Source organism: Aureobasidium pullulans, assembly GCF_000721785.1.
Source record: "Aureobasidium pullulans EXF-150 unplaced genomic scaffold scaffold_11, whole genome shotgun sequence".
Taxonomy (NCBI): Eukaryota; Fungi; Ascomycota; class Dothideomycetes; order Dothideales; family Saccotheciaceae; genus Aureobasidium; species Aureobasidium pullulans.
Window position 1 is genome coordinate 912084 of NW_021941031.1, and position 14454 is coordinate 926537.

The 14454-nt window shown below is 47.6% G+C and overlaps 5 protein-coding genes across 5 annotated transcripts; 3 read left to right on the forward strand and 2 right to left on the reverse strand.

The window, feature by feature from the left end:
• Nucleotides 1–984: 984 nt before the first annotated feature.
• On the forward strand, nt 985–2598 carry M438DRAFT_356322 (uncharacterized protein; the record flags this gene model as incomplete). The annotated part of the gene is made up of 3 exons (XM_029907090.1): nt 985–1198; nt 1311–1680; nt 1734–2598. The coding sequence occupies 3 exons, from the start codon at nt 985–987 to the stop codon at nt 2596–2598; spliced, it is 1449 nt and encodes a 482-aa protein (XP_029759838.1).
• A 168-nt stretch (nt 2599–2766) lies between these two features.
• On the reverse strand, nt 2767–4809 carry M438DRAFT_320991 (putative 3-hydroxyacyl-CoA dehydrogenase; the record flags this gene model as incomplete). The annotated part of the gene is made up of 4 exons (XM_029902897.1): nt 2767–3907; nt 3963–4347; nt 4424–4671; nt 4731–4809. The coding sequence occupies 4 exons, from the start codon at nt 4804–4806 to the stop codon at nt 2799–2801; spliced, it is 1818 nt and encodes a 605-aa protein (XP_029759839.1). The 3' UTR covers nt 2767–2798.
• A 3782-nt stretch (nt 4810–8591) lies between these two features.
• Nucleotides 8592–10355, forward strand: M438DRAFT_346582 (uncharacterized protein). The gene has a single exon (XM_029905712.1). It carries the CDS (start codon nt 8890–8892, stop codon nt 10270–10272), a length of 1383 nt encoding a protein of 460 aa, XP_029759840.1. The 5' UTR covers nt 8592–8889; the 3' UTR covers nt 10273–10355.
• A 387-nt stretch (nt 10356–10742) lies between these two features.
• Nucleotides 10743–12951, forward strand: M438DRAFT_406564 (putative cytochrome P450 monooxygenase; the record flags this gene model as incomplete). Its single annotated transcript, XM_029909855.1, has 3 exons — nt 10743–11327; nt 11375–12211; nt 12266–12951. Exons 1-3 carry the CDS (start codon nt 11189–11191, stop codon nt 12949–12951), a joined length of 1662 nt encoding a protein of 553 aa, XP_029759841.1. The 5' UTR covers nt 10743–11188.
• M438DRAFT_346583 (NAD(P)-binding protein) lies at nt 12942–14325 on the reverse strand. The gene has a single exon (XM_029905713.1). It carries the CDS (start codon nt 14115–14117, stop codon nt 13098–13100), a length of 1020 nt encoding a protein of 339 aa, XP_029759842.1. The 5' UTR covers nt 14118–14325; the 3' UTR covers nt 12942–13097.
• Nucleotides 14326–14454: the final 129 nt, after the last annotated feature.

Below are 14454 nucleotides of genomic sequence, written 5' to 3' on the forward strand. Positions count from 1 at the left end.
GCAATCGCGCGATCAACGGTCGGAAAAGGACGCGATTCCAAAGATGCAACGACCAGGAGTACTTTATCTTCCAGGATGGTGCACGGATGCAGTTTCCTAGGGTCTTTTCTGGGGCAGAATGCGGAGTCGAAACGAAAGCTCAAAAGCAACACTGCGGCCGAATCATGTCCAAGTGGAGGTTGTGAGAGAGTTTTGAAAAGAATGGAAGAAATGTTTTTTGAAAGTTGAGAAGAACGTACAACAGAAACACGAGAACTCACCAGCCATGGGTCGAGATGTTGCCCAGCACATCCCCTGGCACAATACTGCCACTGCCATGCAGCGCGGCATTTCTAGTCGAGTTGGCGCATTTGGCTGACGAACTAAAACCGTTAAGACTTTCTGGCTTGGTGAGGGGTCCAATCGAGGTGCAGGAATAGATTGGCTCAAGCAGGAACCCAACGAATCGTCGCATTTCTTATGCGGCTCGGATATACAGCACATCTCCTGCGGCGTGCAGAATACCATCGTGAGCATGCGCGTACTGCTGATGTTGTGGTATAGAGCTGATCAGTGACTTGCCAATCTGTCAAGCGAAGCATCCACCTGCGGTATAACGCCTCGTAAAAGTGCCGTCTTTTCGAGACAATATGCGATAACGTGGTTCATACGAGCGGGTGATCTCATGGCGCAACTTGTGACAGCTGGTCAGGATTCAGGAACCAAAACAAGGTTTCTCGTAAACAGCGACCACGATGCCTCGATATTTCGATGCTCGTCGATCTACATATACCAAGCAAGCCCAGCGCTTGGAGTCTGCTTGAACACGCAACTTTCAGCCGTTGTGAAATCACTCTCTCATGAGAATTGACTGCGCATCGCTTGGCCGAGTTTTGTTGAAGAGATGTCACGCGTCAAGTTACTTAACGCACCCCTGTACAAAGGAGGTTTTGAGGTAGAGTACAGCCTCCATTGGCATGTTCAGCTGAAGGCGTTGACGATACGATGTCGCGAAGAGGGGTCAAGGGTACACGTGCATCAACGAAGACGCGTCGCCGCCGCTCTCGCAACATCTTTGAGAGGGGTATACAACCACGGGCGCACGCATACCACTCTGAGCATGAGATAATTCTGGGTTTGAGAGTGCAAGACAGCGATGAGAGTCGTATGAAGATGGCAGCCCTTGCAAATTTACGACACCAAGCTGGACCGCAGATCTGTGCGCGTCGGGAAGCCTCGGTTCAAACGGCCGGTCTCTTCATCCTCTGGTCTTGACTCTTTTTCGATCAATTTCCCAACCATGTAAACAGACCTTTGTTCTCGTCGTGTAGCTCGACACTCCCATGACCACACAGAACAGATGCCGCCCCGCAGTGCTTCGTCAGTGGAGAAGAGGAAGCGCCGCCCACATGTTAAGAGCAAGAACGGATGCTTGACATGCAAGAGGCGACAGGTACGATGTGACGAACACAGACCTGAATGTCTGAACTGCGGACGTCTCAGTCGAAAATGCGAATATCCAGATATGAAGGACTCCAGTGTGGCACGTTTAGGCAACCTACCTATCCGACTTCCATTGACTGAACATCCTGGCTGGCTCGATCGCGACTCGTACTTGTTCAACCATCTCTCCTGCTTGATTGGAGACCTTCAGCAAAGACAAAGACAACAGCTTGTATTTGGAGGACTCGTGTTGCATGAGTACGTAAACACTCCTCTCGACTCTGCACTAGCTCGGATCTGATATCTGCTAGAACCTTCAAGATAGCTATGCAAAAGGACTTCGTTAGGCATGCGATTTGCGCTCTTTCTGCTTCTCATCTTTCTTCTCTTACCAAAACTACGGATATGGCACACGCTAGTGCCGAATATCGATACCTTGCAATACGAGGCCTGCGTCAAAATTTGTCAGACAGCGATCCGGACAATCTCGTTGGAGTCTTGGCCGCTTCGCTGGTACTCTCCTGGCAAGCTCCTTCGAGTGACGAGTACACGCATACGATGCAAGGAGTCAAGAGCGTGCTTGACTTCATGGATGTCAACCAACAACATTCTGATCTGAGATCGCTTCTTGCATCCTCCGATGAAGTCTCCATCTTACGAGACGCCACTTTTAGCCTTCCGGAGCGACCTTTGACCAGAGCTCTCACGGTACTAAGTACAGTTTTGAAGAGGATACGAAGTTTCAAGGTTGATGATGAATTCAAGCGCGGCATCAAAGAGCTCTCAAATTATGTCTCTAGTCTGGCAATGCTCTCAGTGACAAATACACCGGCCGAATACCAGTTGCAAGCACTCTACCCTATCAGGAATTGGATGTACTGGTTCCCTAGCGCTTTCCAACGCCTCGCTCAGGGAGATCCAGTCGTTATGCTATTCTTCGCATGCTACGAAATGGTTCATCTCGCCATCGCACCCGTCCTCCCAGCGACAAATACCCCTTTGAGCATTCTGAAGCGAGCGAAGATTATCGAGAATTTGGATCGACAATTGATAAGTCTCGAAAGCTCTATACACGTCTCTGGATTTACTTCGGACGAACGATCACAGACTCTCCAGATATTGAAAAGCTTGATGGCTGGACCTCGCTCATGGACTCAGACGAACGTCATAACGTGAGTTCGTGAGCTATCACAGCACGCCAACAGGAGATTCCGGCTAGATTGGACATACTATCAACGACTGACGGAATGTATCACGCTTTTATCAAACAATTTGATCACACGCAATGTCGCATTATAAGATTGGCACAGATCTCGCTGCAACTATTGCATTACACATTTGCCTACTCGAGCTTCTGGTTGAATCCGGTGAAGTGTCTATGGGACTATAACAAATCCTGTAAACGCATTGGTCTTGTCCTCAAAGACCTTTGATTTGACGCCTTTCTGGAGCTTCCACAATGTACCGCCAAGATCAGAAACATAGATCGTGTCGTTCGACATGTCCAGTCTTAGTCCAATAGTTTCGTCGAAGCCGTTGAAGAGGATCTCATGCTTTGGGAAGAGGCCATTGTCCATCGGGCGCGCACGGCCATTTGCATCAAGCTGTGCTCTGTTCAAGCTGTTACCGTAAGGTACTTCGCCTCGGTCCGTCCAGTAAAGCATGTTGTTGGTGTCGTCGAATTCGAGGTCAATTGGCTCGGGTAGCTTGTCCAAGACACACTCCATGTCTGATCTACTAGTTGCCGAATCACCGGCAGGCATATCGATGTTGACGCTGAAGATGCGACCTTTGCCGCTTTTGGGTGAGCCCTTTTGTGTCCAGAACAGTTTGCCAAGATTAGGAGCCAGTGTGATACCGACGCACCATTTGCTCTGGTCGTTTGTTTCCTCGGGCTTTCGCCAGTCTCCTGTCTGTACCAACGTTTGAAGATCAGTTCCATCGAGGTTGCAGCACATTACACGAAGACCCTCCCTGTCGCAAAAGTATAGCTTGCCGTTCTTCTCGTCGATGACAGTCTGCTTCGGTGTGTGAACACTACCACGGGGTACAATCTCTTTGACATCACTGCCATCAAGCTTGCAGGAAAAGACTCTTCCGTCGTTGTTGCCGAAAGTGCCCATGTCAGTGGTGTACAGACGATTGTCGGCTTTACAGTACTCGATACCATCTGGCAAGCCGGCTTTCTCCAACAATGTCGAAGGCTTGCTGCCGTCCTTTGAGACTTGGAACAGACGGCCGTTGCTGAGGACCTCTTTCGTGCTATCCTTTCCCTTGAGCGACTTCGACACACCAAGCTCGCAAAGAACGATCTTGGATGTGTCGGGTGCTGAAGGGGGATAGAGACCGCCCTTTTGACACTTGTCTCCGAGCCTTCCCGGCTTAATATAGTTCTCTTCTAGGAAATCGACAGTTTTGTCTTTGGGCAGTCCTCTCTCATCAACGTAGTGCTGTTCGATAAATTGGACAGTGTCTAGACCAACCTCTGCGTGAGTGTCAGCATATGATTTGGATTCACGCTGGATAGGAGAATGACTCACGATCCATGATGCGACAAGGAGTTTGCTTGGAGCCCCAGAATAACGTCCACATCTGATCCAGCTCCTCGGGCGTTGAAACGCCCTCTGCCAAGATCGTCAAGAACTCGCGCTTAATAGCAGCCCATGTTCGGTTAAAAATGAACCCAGTCGACTCTTTGCGAGCCACGAATGGGACGAGTCCTGCTTCCTTGTGACGTTCTGCGAGGAAAGGGAAGATCTCCGGGTGTGTGTATCCATCAGTCATCAGTTCGACCATCATGATTGCCGGCGGCATGAAATAGTGAGTATTCAGAATACGGCATTTCGTCTCGTCGTTGACCTTCTCAATCATCTCACTGGACTTGTATGATGATGAGTTAGATGCGAGTATGCAATCCTTGGGAGCCTGGAGGACAGAAATCAGTAATGTGGCCATTTGAATGGGCCGTAGAGCCACTCGAAACTCAAAGAGATGCACTCACAAGTCTTTCGAGCTCTGCAAAGGTTTCGATCTTGATGTTGAGTTTCTCAGGAACGACTTCGAACACAAGCCAAGCGTCCTGGACAGCAGATTCGAGATCTACAAAGACAGCGACTTTGCCTGGGGTCTTTCCAGTAGCTTCGGCATATGATGCCACATTTGCATTGAAGTACTCGACAGCATCGTTACGCTGCTGTTCGCTAGGATCTCTGATTCGGATGTTATAACCAGCGGATGCCCAGCAGCAGGCTATGCATAAACTAGTCAGCTTGAATCCATCCAATCTGGATCATACGCTCATCACCCACCGATACGTCTTCCTAGGACACCGCCACCGAGTACGGCTACTGGCCTTGAGGCATAGTTTTGAGGAGGAGTCCACATGCTTGTGAGAGATGAGAAATTTTGATAGAAAATATTGTGATGTGAAGCTTGCTATCTACAGGTCTCAGTAACGGTATATATGGGCGCTACTTAGGCGTCTATGTTTACATCACAATGGTTTGTTCATAGATACCAACATGAACGACTGAACACGACCGGCATGCTGCTGCCGCAACAACGATTGCGATGGAGATGGCGATGACGCTGCATACTAGTATGCACAACACGACCGGCAACGATGAGCCGCGAGGGTCGAATTTCGGAACAGACACTGCAGTGGTAGGGCACGTTCATCATGAGTGGTTCTGAATCATAATTCATGAACGTTGTTCTATGAAGAAACAGAAGTCGACATATTCTCGTGTGCAGAAGTCGTGAGAATTCGCCACCCCCAGCCTCGAGCTTGATGCTCTGGGGGGCATGTAATCTTCTAATTATCTATACAACACCAATACCACATCGAATTAGACCATTATAATCACCGATATAACTACTTCTCAGGACGCTTAAGCCATTTTAGACGTTATTAACGACTCCGGCCGTTGTACGCGCTCGCAATCTGCGTCGGAAGCTAGAAACACGCCTACTGCCGAATCCGAGCTCTTAGAGCTACTACCCTCGCTAGCACTAATCTATTAGTCTCTAACGACTAGTAAGAGGCTTATACACTTCGAAGATGATGCTAAGGAGGGCCCCTTAGCAAGGCTACCTCGAAGTACGCGTAGTGTTACGCTAAACCGGCTTATCGATGCGCCTACACCCTAAACTCCGACGCGCTCTAAGGTTAACAACAAACGAACTACGTCTACCTAACAACTATAACAACCTTTAAAAACTCCCGTACAAAAGAGGAAACTACTTTCTAATGCTACAAACACATTAGGAAAAACGAGAATAATAAGTACTTTAAAAAAGACTAAGATATAGGCCCTACTAGCCTGGAAGCTGCCTATAAAGCCGTCTAGCAGGTTAGCCCTAACCCGCTCTCGTTTAATAACTACTTTAAATAAAGTCACTAAACCTCGCACTATCCTTCGTAAGGCTAATAAGACGGCCCTCGTAAAGAGAGTATTATTAAATACTGCCGCTGTTGTTCCTTAAATAGCTACTCTACTACCGCTAGTACTAGTAGTGTTTAAGCTTTAATATAAGAGTCGCTAGGGTTACTAAAAGGTCTCTAACGACGACACTAATATTACTAATACGTATAAGCTATAGTCCGCTATTCTTAAAGAGATAGATACTACCATTATTCTATAGTTAAGGAACAAGGAAATCTATGTCTTTATGCCCTATAAGATTAGAGCATTAGTCGTATCGATTAGTATACGTAATCTACCTAAGACTAAGGTAGTTACTTTAATACGAGTAGAGGGAGCTAGCGAGCGCTAGCAGAAGGCAATAGACCTTATTAAGTATAACACTCGTACTAGCATAAAGGATCTAACTATTATAATCGAGTCTACTTAGACGACTAATAGCTAGGAACTAGCGCTAGAGTAACTACCCTCGTACGAGTTATCTACGCTAGTTATTACTGCTCTAGCTACTCCTACTTCTTATAGTCATCGTTTAGAGAGGTCTTAATAAGCAACTAGTGCTTACTTCGAAGAACGAGCCTTATTCTAGAACGCTATTATATAGTAATACGACTGCCCTAACCCGAACTATTACTATATTAAATTGCGTAGGGGTCTCGCTTGCTTCGTTTATAAGGGTCGCTATTACTAGATCCTCTTCGATATCGCTATAAAGTAGAGAGACTTAGTTCGTAATAGCTAAAGCACCCTTAAACGGCTAAGTAGAGAGATTAGGTAGCTTATTATCTGTCGTCATTACTAGCACGAGGTAGAGCTATAAAAGGCTAAACGGCTAGCGCTAGCATTAGCTGCTTCGACTTAAGTATCGCCCTTAAACCTAGTAACTATTAACTACTTCTATATTAGTTAAGGGCCCGAGTAGCATTAGTCGCCTACTATATTAGTCGCTCTAGCGACACCTATTACACCTCCTCGATAGGTGTTACCTATCCCTCTTAAACTATCTACCTCTAAGAGCTAGTAATCCTTCTTTAAAACAGTTAAAACAGCGTATCTAGAGTAGGCTAGTAGTGTCGACTAGGCGAGGGTCGCTCTAGAGGCTAATTTTTGGAACCTACGCATACTGTTCTAGTTATCTAATAAGTAACTAGCTCGTGTTATTAAGTAAGGAGGTCTTCGAATAGTCTTCTATAAGGAGCTAACTAAGTTTATTAATAAGTTTAGATAAGAACACCGACTAACTCTAGCCTCATTATTAGCTTTAACTTCTCGCGCTCTAGCTAGTATTACGTCTATCTTATCGTAGTCCCCTTCGTCGTCGTCGAGCTATAAGAGTAGCGACCATTAGATCTAATAAGGTACTTAGCTTCTAACGAACAAGTTCCTAACATTAACACCGTCTAGGCTCTAATGCGTCGCCTACTTAAGATGCAGTATCTATGCCGCCCTATACGCTACTAGATCTATCTCGCTAGGTGTTAGTACTAGATCTCTCTACCTACGGAGCCATTATTTTAAGAGGTATAAGGACGGTTCGATAGGGTTTAGGTAAGGTAAGTAGGGTAGCAAGTATAGTAGGATTTAGGAACACCCCGAACTGTCGACCTAACTCGGTAATCTATAGGATATTAGGGTATAGCTAAATCTCACCAAATTTTGCACATACTTTGTTAGAGTAGTAGGTTAAGCAATTATCTATAATAACAATAGATCTTCTGCTAGGAAACGGCTCGTACTAAGGTAAGATAACACTCTCTAGCTAGTGCTCGTATATCGCTTAGGTAATAGTAGCGAATCTTTAATACTAACTCGCTTCTTATATAGGCTAGTAGGCCGATCTAAGACTATAAGCGCCTTCGAAACATTACCTTCTCGCTAGCTATAGATTTATCTAGATAGAGTAGCATTTCTATCGGGTTAATGTCGACGTCGTAGCTACGAGTTATTAGTCTACCTAGCTCCTTAAGGTATGCGCCTTACTAAGCAATAGATTAACAACTTGCAATACGTATGTTAACCTTATTCGATAGGTCCTCCTTAGCGAGTAGTCTACTAATGGTCGATCGGTCGACTATTACATTAAATTCGTACTATAACTTAAACACTAACTCCTCCTACTAAAGGTCGTTCCTATAGCTAAGCAGTTCTATAAGATATTCACGCATAACTAGCGTAATCTTGCGAGGAGCTCCTAAGCGCTTAATAGCACTAGGAGGCTTCCGGACCTAGCTAAAGAGCTTAACATTTTGCTACATGCGATAGAGCGTACTAGGAGCTACATAAGGAACAATTTTAGAGACTATAGATACGTCGCAACTGTCGCGAAACATGGCCTATATAAGGTCTTTATCGTAGTCGTTTAGCGGCATAACGACTGTCGAACCAATGTCTAAAATGCGAGTCAGATATTGCTCTAATATTGCTCAAATTTCAGATACTTGCAGGGCAGGGTTACCTTGAGCTATTACGCCAGAAATCAGAGGAACAGGAGCTGTATAGAGCATCAAATAGCATGAATAACGATCAAATAGCTATGGAATCGGTGACATCAAGAGGTTGGGGGTGGCGAATTCTCACGACTTCTGCACACGAGAATACGAGCGGCCCATGCGCACGGACGACAAAAGTCGGGCTCTCTGAAACTGACAGCCGTGAACAACCCTCTCATCTACCTTCGGTTTCGGACCGATCCTGACCTCCCGGTTTGACACGACCCCGACATACCTCATCTCGCTATGGTCGCCCCCTTAGGATCTCTAATGTGGGAGGAAGACTAGTCAAGAGCCTATCACCAGGATTTTGTTTACGCACCAATATGTCGCGTTCGATCCACTGTTGAGTGCGGCCGTGCAGGCTCGGCAGAGGTGATAGGCCTCGGCCTTCATGCTCAGGCGAGCAGAGAGCATGTTATTGCTATTGGCGGTAAGCAATATAAGAAAACTTGTGCGCTTCGAAGATCCGTTTTAGACCCTGCCGTCCTTGATTCGACTTGTGCAAAGCATTTTCTCACACCGTCTCCGAAGGCCAAAACACCAAATTCGCCATGACAGTAATCACAGAATACACCCTCAAGGAGGTTTCAGAGCACAACACCGAAAAAGACCTCTGGATCATAGTCGATGGCAACATATACGACGTTACAAAATACACCCTAGATCATCCCGGTGGTGTAGAATCATTGGTTGAAGTGGCTGGACAAGATGCTACCCAAGCATTCGAAGACGTCGGGCATTCGGATGAGGCCAGAGAGATCATGGCTCCTTTCTTGATCGGCACGGTCCAAGGATTCAGCGCCAAAACTTCACGCAAGCAGACTGTTCAAATCGTTCGCAAGGAGCCGGTCTCAAGCCAGAGCAACCTACTCAGCACAAAGACTCTCAGCACAATTGGCGCCGCAAGCTTGGTTGCTGGTACGGTCACAACAGTAGCATACAAGCTGCACGGCAAAGTTCACATTCCTGGCGCCCAGCAATACCTTCACAAGATAAACTTCTTGCAATCCGAAAATGGTTTCCTCAAAGGCTTCTTGCTTGCAAGCGTGCTGTCAGCAGCATTCGGAGCAGGCTTCGCATCGTACATTTCAAAGATCACGACTATTCCTGGCGGATTCGGGCGAAGTGCAATGTACAAGAAGGTCCCCAAGCTGCCCACCAGGCATTTCGTCGGCTTCCTGAAAAGCACAGAGTTCCAGCCATTGCCATTGGTGTCAAAGCAGATTCTACCTGGTCAGGGTCTGGTCCGCCTGACATTCGAGCTTCCCACTCCGACGACTAGACTTGGATTGCCCATCGGTCAGCACGTTGCGATCCAGGCTAAAATTGGAGAGCAGACAATCACACGCTCATATACACCAACCTCGAATGACACTGATCTCGGCAAGCTGGTCCTTCTCATCCGTCTCTACGACGACGGCATGTTGACCGGACAATACCTTGCAAAGCTCAAGGTCGGCGATCAAGTCCTCTTCCGTGGTCCCAAGGGTGCTATGAAGTACCAAAAGGGTTATGCTAAGAAGATCGGCATGGTTGCTGGAGGTACTGGTATCACTCCTCACTACCAGCTAATCAGATCAATCTGCGAAGACCCAAGGGACACCACAGAGGTTTCTTTGGTGTACGCCAATCGCACTGAGGATGACATCCTACTCAGATCGGAGCTGGATCTTTGGGCAAAATCTTACCCGAAGAACCTCAAGGTGCATTATATGCTCGACAACCCACCCGAGGGTTGGCAATATGGAAGTGGTTTCATCACCAAGGACGTGTTGGAGCAACACATGCCTGCACCTTCGAACGATGGCTCGACCAAAATTATTCTCTGTGGACCTCCTGGCATGATCAATGCCACAAAGAAGAACCTAGTCGAGCTGGGATGGAAGAAGCCTGGTGCTGTCGGCAAGATGACCGATGATATCTTCACGTTCTAATGTACTATGCTCCGATGATCTCAATATACCATTCGTGTTCACTTCACTGTCTTTTCCCGTACATTGAGCTTCCAATTTGTGATTTTCCCAATGATGTAGGAGCATCAGCTTTCTTTGAACAAACAGTCAATGACGACAATCGTTGTGCCTTGTGTCAGAGTCTCAGCGGTCTATTTAATGGTGTAAGATTGTGAGAAAGGTTCCTCCTGGCTTGCCAATTTCCATATTATTTGTGTCCGGATTCCATAGAAAACTTCATCGCACTAAACGATTCAACCTCAGTCTTTCTGCTCTTTTGCCATGATGCTTCCCGAGGATGGAGATCGAGGTGGTTGAACCATGAGGCAGGGTCATCCACCTGTCATGACAGCTTACTAAGCAGCTTAATCTAAATTTGACGACGCTAGAAAGTGTCCATACGATCGGCAAACTCGGGGGCAACCACATCTGGATATCGTTGCGACTCATAATTGCGCTTCCTGAAACTTTTCCAGAACGCGTCCCCGGCCCGTCCTCGCAAGTATGTGACATGTGAAAACATCATATCGGTCGCCTCATCTGCTCGATTGCCGCTCGTACACGTTCGGCCTCCTTAGATGATGCCGTACGCAATTCCTTGAAACTCATCGCAAACTCAAATGATTGTCGCAAAGATGCGAGGACTTACTCGTAGCGGTGTAATGTCGCGGCCGAGATTCGAGACTTCTCGCCTACTTCGACCCGCTTGTAATGAGTTTTTGATGAAGACGAATTGCGAACCGCGGCAGGGTATTTGATGGTCCGTGATGCATTATGGGTCAGCAACAAGCAACTGGGTAGGCTGTCCGTTTATGAAGTGGATGCTCAATATATAACACAGACTCCCTCAAACTCCATGGGCAAAAACAGACTATAGTATTGATCAACCATAGCAAACATGCCTTCAGTACAGTTCTATCTTCTGGGCCAGGATCTTACCACGGGGCATGAGATCGAGGTCGACTCAAGCGCAGTATCTGACTATGAGTCGCTTCGTCTCTTGGTGGCAGGATACTTTGCTATCCTGGAGCCGAGTGGTAAGCATGTCGTTCTTCCAACACAAGCAGCTACTGATTCAATTCAGGCATCGACTTTTCCGTCGATGGAAACACCCTCACCGAGGTGTCAGAGGTCATCAGCAGTCAACAACCAGTCGCAATCACGATAGACGGCAAGCAGGTCAGAGAAGTGCCGGGTCCTAAAGGCTTTCCTTATATCGGCAACTACTACGAAATCTACCCCGACCATCTCGGTAACAACCAGAGACTTTTCGATACATATGGTCCTGTCTTCAAGACGACCAATTTTGGCTCAACCATCTATCAGACTAACGACCCTGTGATCGCCAACCATGTCTTCAACGAAAACGGATTCTTTACCAAACAGATCACACCCGAACATCCGCTTTTCGGTATCATGGATCAAGAAGCAGGCTTGTTCCTCGCAGATACAGATACTGAAGCCTGGAGACTTACGCACAAATTCCTTCCTCCAGCTTTCTCCCCAAAGGCCGTCCGTCACTACAGCCCAAAGATGCAGCAGACTGTAGAGTCGGCGTATAAGGTCTTTGATCAACTGGATGAGCAAGGCGATGCATTCAACGTATATCTGTACATGCTGAAGCTCGGCTCTCAAGCTGTTGGTCAACTTACTCTGGGGCTCGATTTCAACCACTTCTCCTCGGTCTATGCGCCAATGCACAAGATGGTACGCGACATTGCGGAACTCTTGGAGTTGAACAAGAAGGTTTCTACCATGGGATCGTGGTACTCATATCTGCCTTTCGGCGACCCGGCAAAACTGCGACACGTCAGAAACGAACTTGAGCACCAGATGGAAGCTGCTATCGCTGCAGTGACTCCCAACGGTGTTGAAGATTTGGACTTGCAGGATGCAGCGCTCAAGGCATCTTGTATTGCGGGTGAGTTATGTTGATATGACATCCTTGCAACTTTTGACTGACTCAATAATTCAGATTATGCTGTTCGTGCCGTTGATGGCCAAGGAGAGAAGCTACCTAAACGCTACCTCAGCCACTCAATCATGGTAGCCACAGCAGCCGGTTTCACAACTACCTCATCGCTTCTCTCATGGCTTATTTACGGATTGGTCACCTACGAGGGCATGCAAGAACGTCTGCTGCAGGAGCTCATCGATAATGACATCGACGAAGACACCGTACTTGACGCCGATCTCATCGGCAAGCTCCCTTTCCTGGACAAGTATGTCAAGGAAATGCAGCGCAAACACAACCCCTCTTACCAGCCCGGCCGCACAGCTCAGCACGATCTAATCCTGCCAGGTGGTTATAAGATTCCAAAGGGCGGCATATGTATCCCAGCCTTACATCACATCCACAACAATCCCAAGCTATGGGACAACCCGGCACGATTCAACCCTGATAGATGGGACACAGAGGAGGTCAAGAACCGCCACCGGTCCACATACATACCCTTCGCCCAAGGACCTCGTGGCTGTATTGGATTCAACTTCGCTCTCCTGGAAGTTAAAATCTTCCTGCCCAAACTTGTTTACCGTTACCACTGGTCAAAAGCCGATGATGAGGCTGTCGAGTATGATCCCTTCTTCCAGCTTATCCGACCTACAAACTTCATGGCACGTGCGGAGAGAAGAGTCAAGTGGCCAGCAAAATCTGCTTAGTTCAAATAATGATTGCAAAATGAATACATTTCTTCTTCAAAACATGGCGCACGCTCGTCCATAGGATGTGAGTAGGAAGTTTTAGGTCTTCCCAAGCTCTGTGGAGCAGCGTCTTCCGACAAAATTGCAACGGAAACGGTCTTACTCTATGGCTGCTTTGCGACATGGATGACGATTTTGCCCTTAGTACGACCCAGCTTCAGCTTTTGGAAAGCTTTTGGTACATCCTCGAATTCAAACGTAGAGTCGACGATTGTACGCAGGCTCCCGTCGGCGAGCCATTCAGCGATCTGCGTAAGGTCTGCTTGCTTTGTTTCCACCATTGTCCACATCAGACGGCGCTGACCTCCCCCTAATAATGATGGTTGCATGAACAATCGCGCGATTCGAGCCATGCCGGAGACGTTGGGGTTCGCGGCAACCAGTACAAAGGTGCCGCTAGGTTTCAAGAACTGATGGCTCTTGTGATAGAGATTGTCTGGCACACCGACGTTGTCGAGGACTGAGTCAAACACCTGTCCACGTTGAGTCAATTCTGAGATAAGGTCGCACTTTGTATAGTCAATGACTTCATCTGCTCCAACTGCTTTGCAGAGTTCGATGTTTGGGGTTGAACATGTGACAGTGACGTGTATGTTTCTGGCTTTGGCCATCTGTATGGCGAAAGTGCCTATTCCGCCGCTCCCTCCGTTGATCAACACATGTGACCCGGGCTGTGTCGTGCTGTTAGGGAACAGCGATTGGTAGGCTGTAAGCGCTGCTGTGCCTGTCGCGGCGGCCTGATCCGGATCAACTCCAGGTGGTAAAAGCACACATTGGTTCGAGTTGACGACAACGAAGCGAGCGAGTGTCCCAGCCTTGATGAAAGCACTACTGAGCGCGCCAAAGACATTTTGACCCTCCTGGAAAGCAGAACAGTCTTTGTGCTTCGCTGCGACTCGACCACAGAAATCAAGACCCGGTGTAGCTGGGAGTGACAGCAAAAAAGAGGACATGACACCGCTGGCCTCGGGTATTTTGTACTCGACAGGATTTATGGATGCGGAGATGACTTCGATGAGCAATTCATCTTTGCGAAGCGAGGATTTGGCCCGGATATCCAGGTTCTTGAGCTCCAGAGCTGCGACGATGTCCTGGCCAGTTGTTGAATATTGCCAAGCCTGCATCTTGGAAAAGGACTTGAGCTCGAAACAGGATAACAATGGCGGTATGAGAATGTTCAGCGACGAGTCTGAGAACGGAGTGGATAGCCTCAAGCACGACCACTTTAAAGCATGGGACACATTCACTCGTCGGCCATGTATTCGACCGTCGGCTGCTGGTTCGTCCACCGGCAGACGTGGTTTCCGAAGCTCTTGGAGCTCAAATGCTAAGATATCCGACGAGCACGCGCTCAGGTGAATCGATGGTGCGATTATCAAACGACGTCCTCCGTATCTTCGTATCCCCGTATCCCCGTACCCAGAATGAACTCTCTTTCAGATATCAATCCCATCGGCCGAA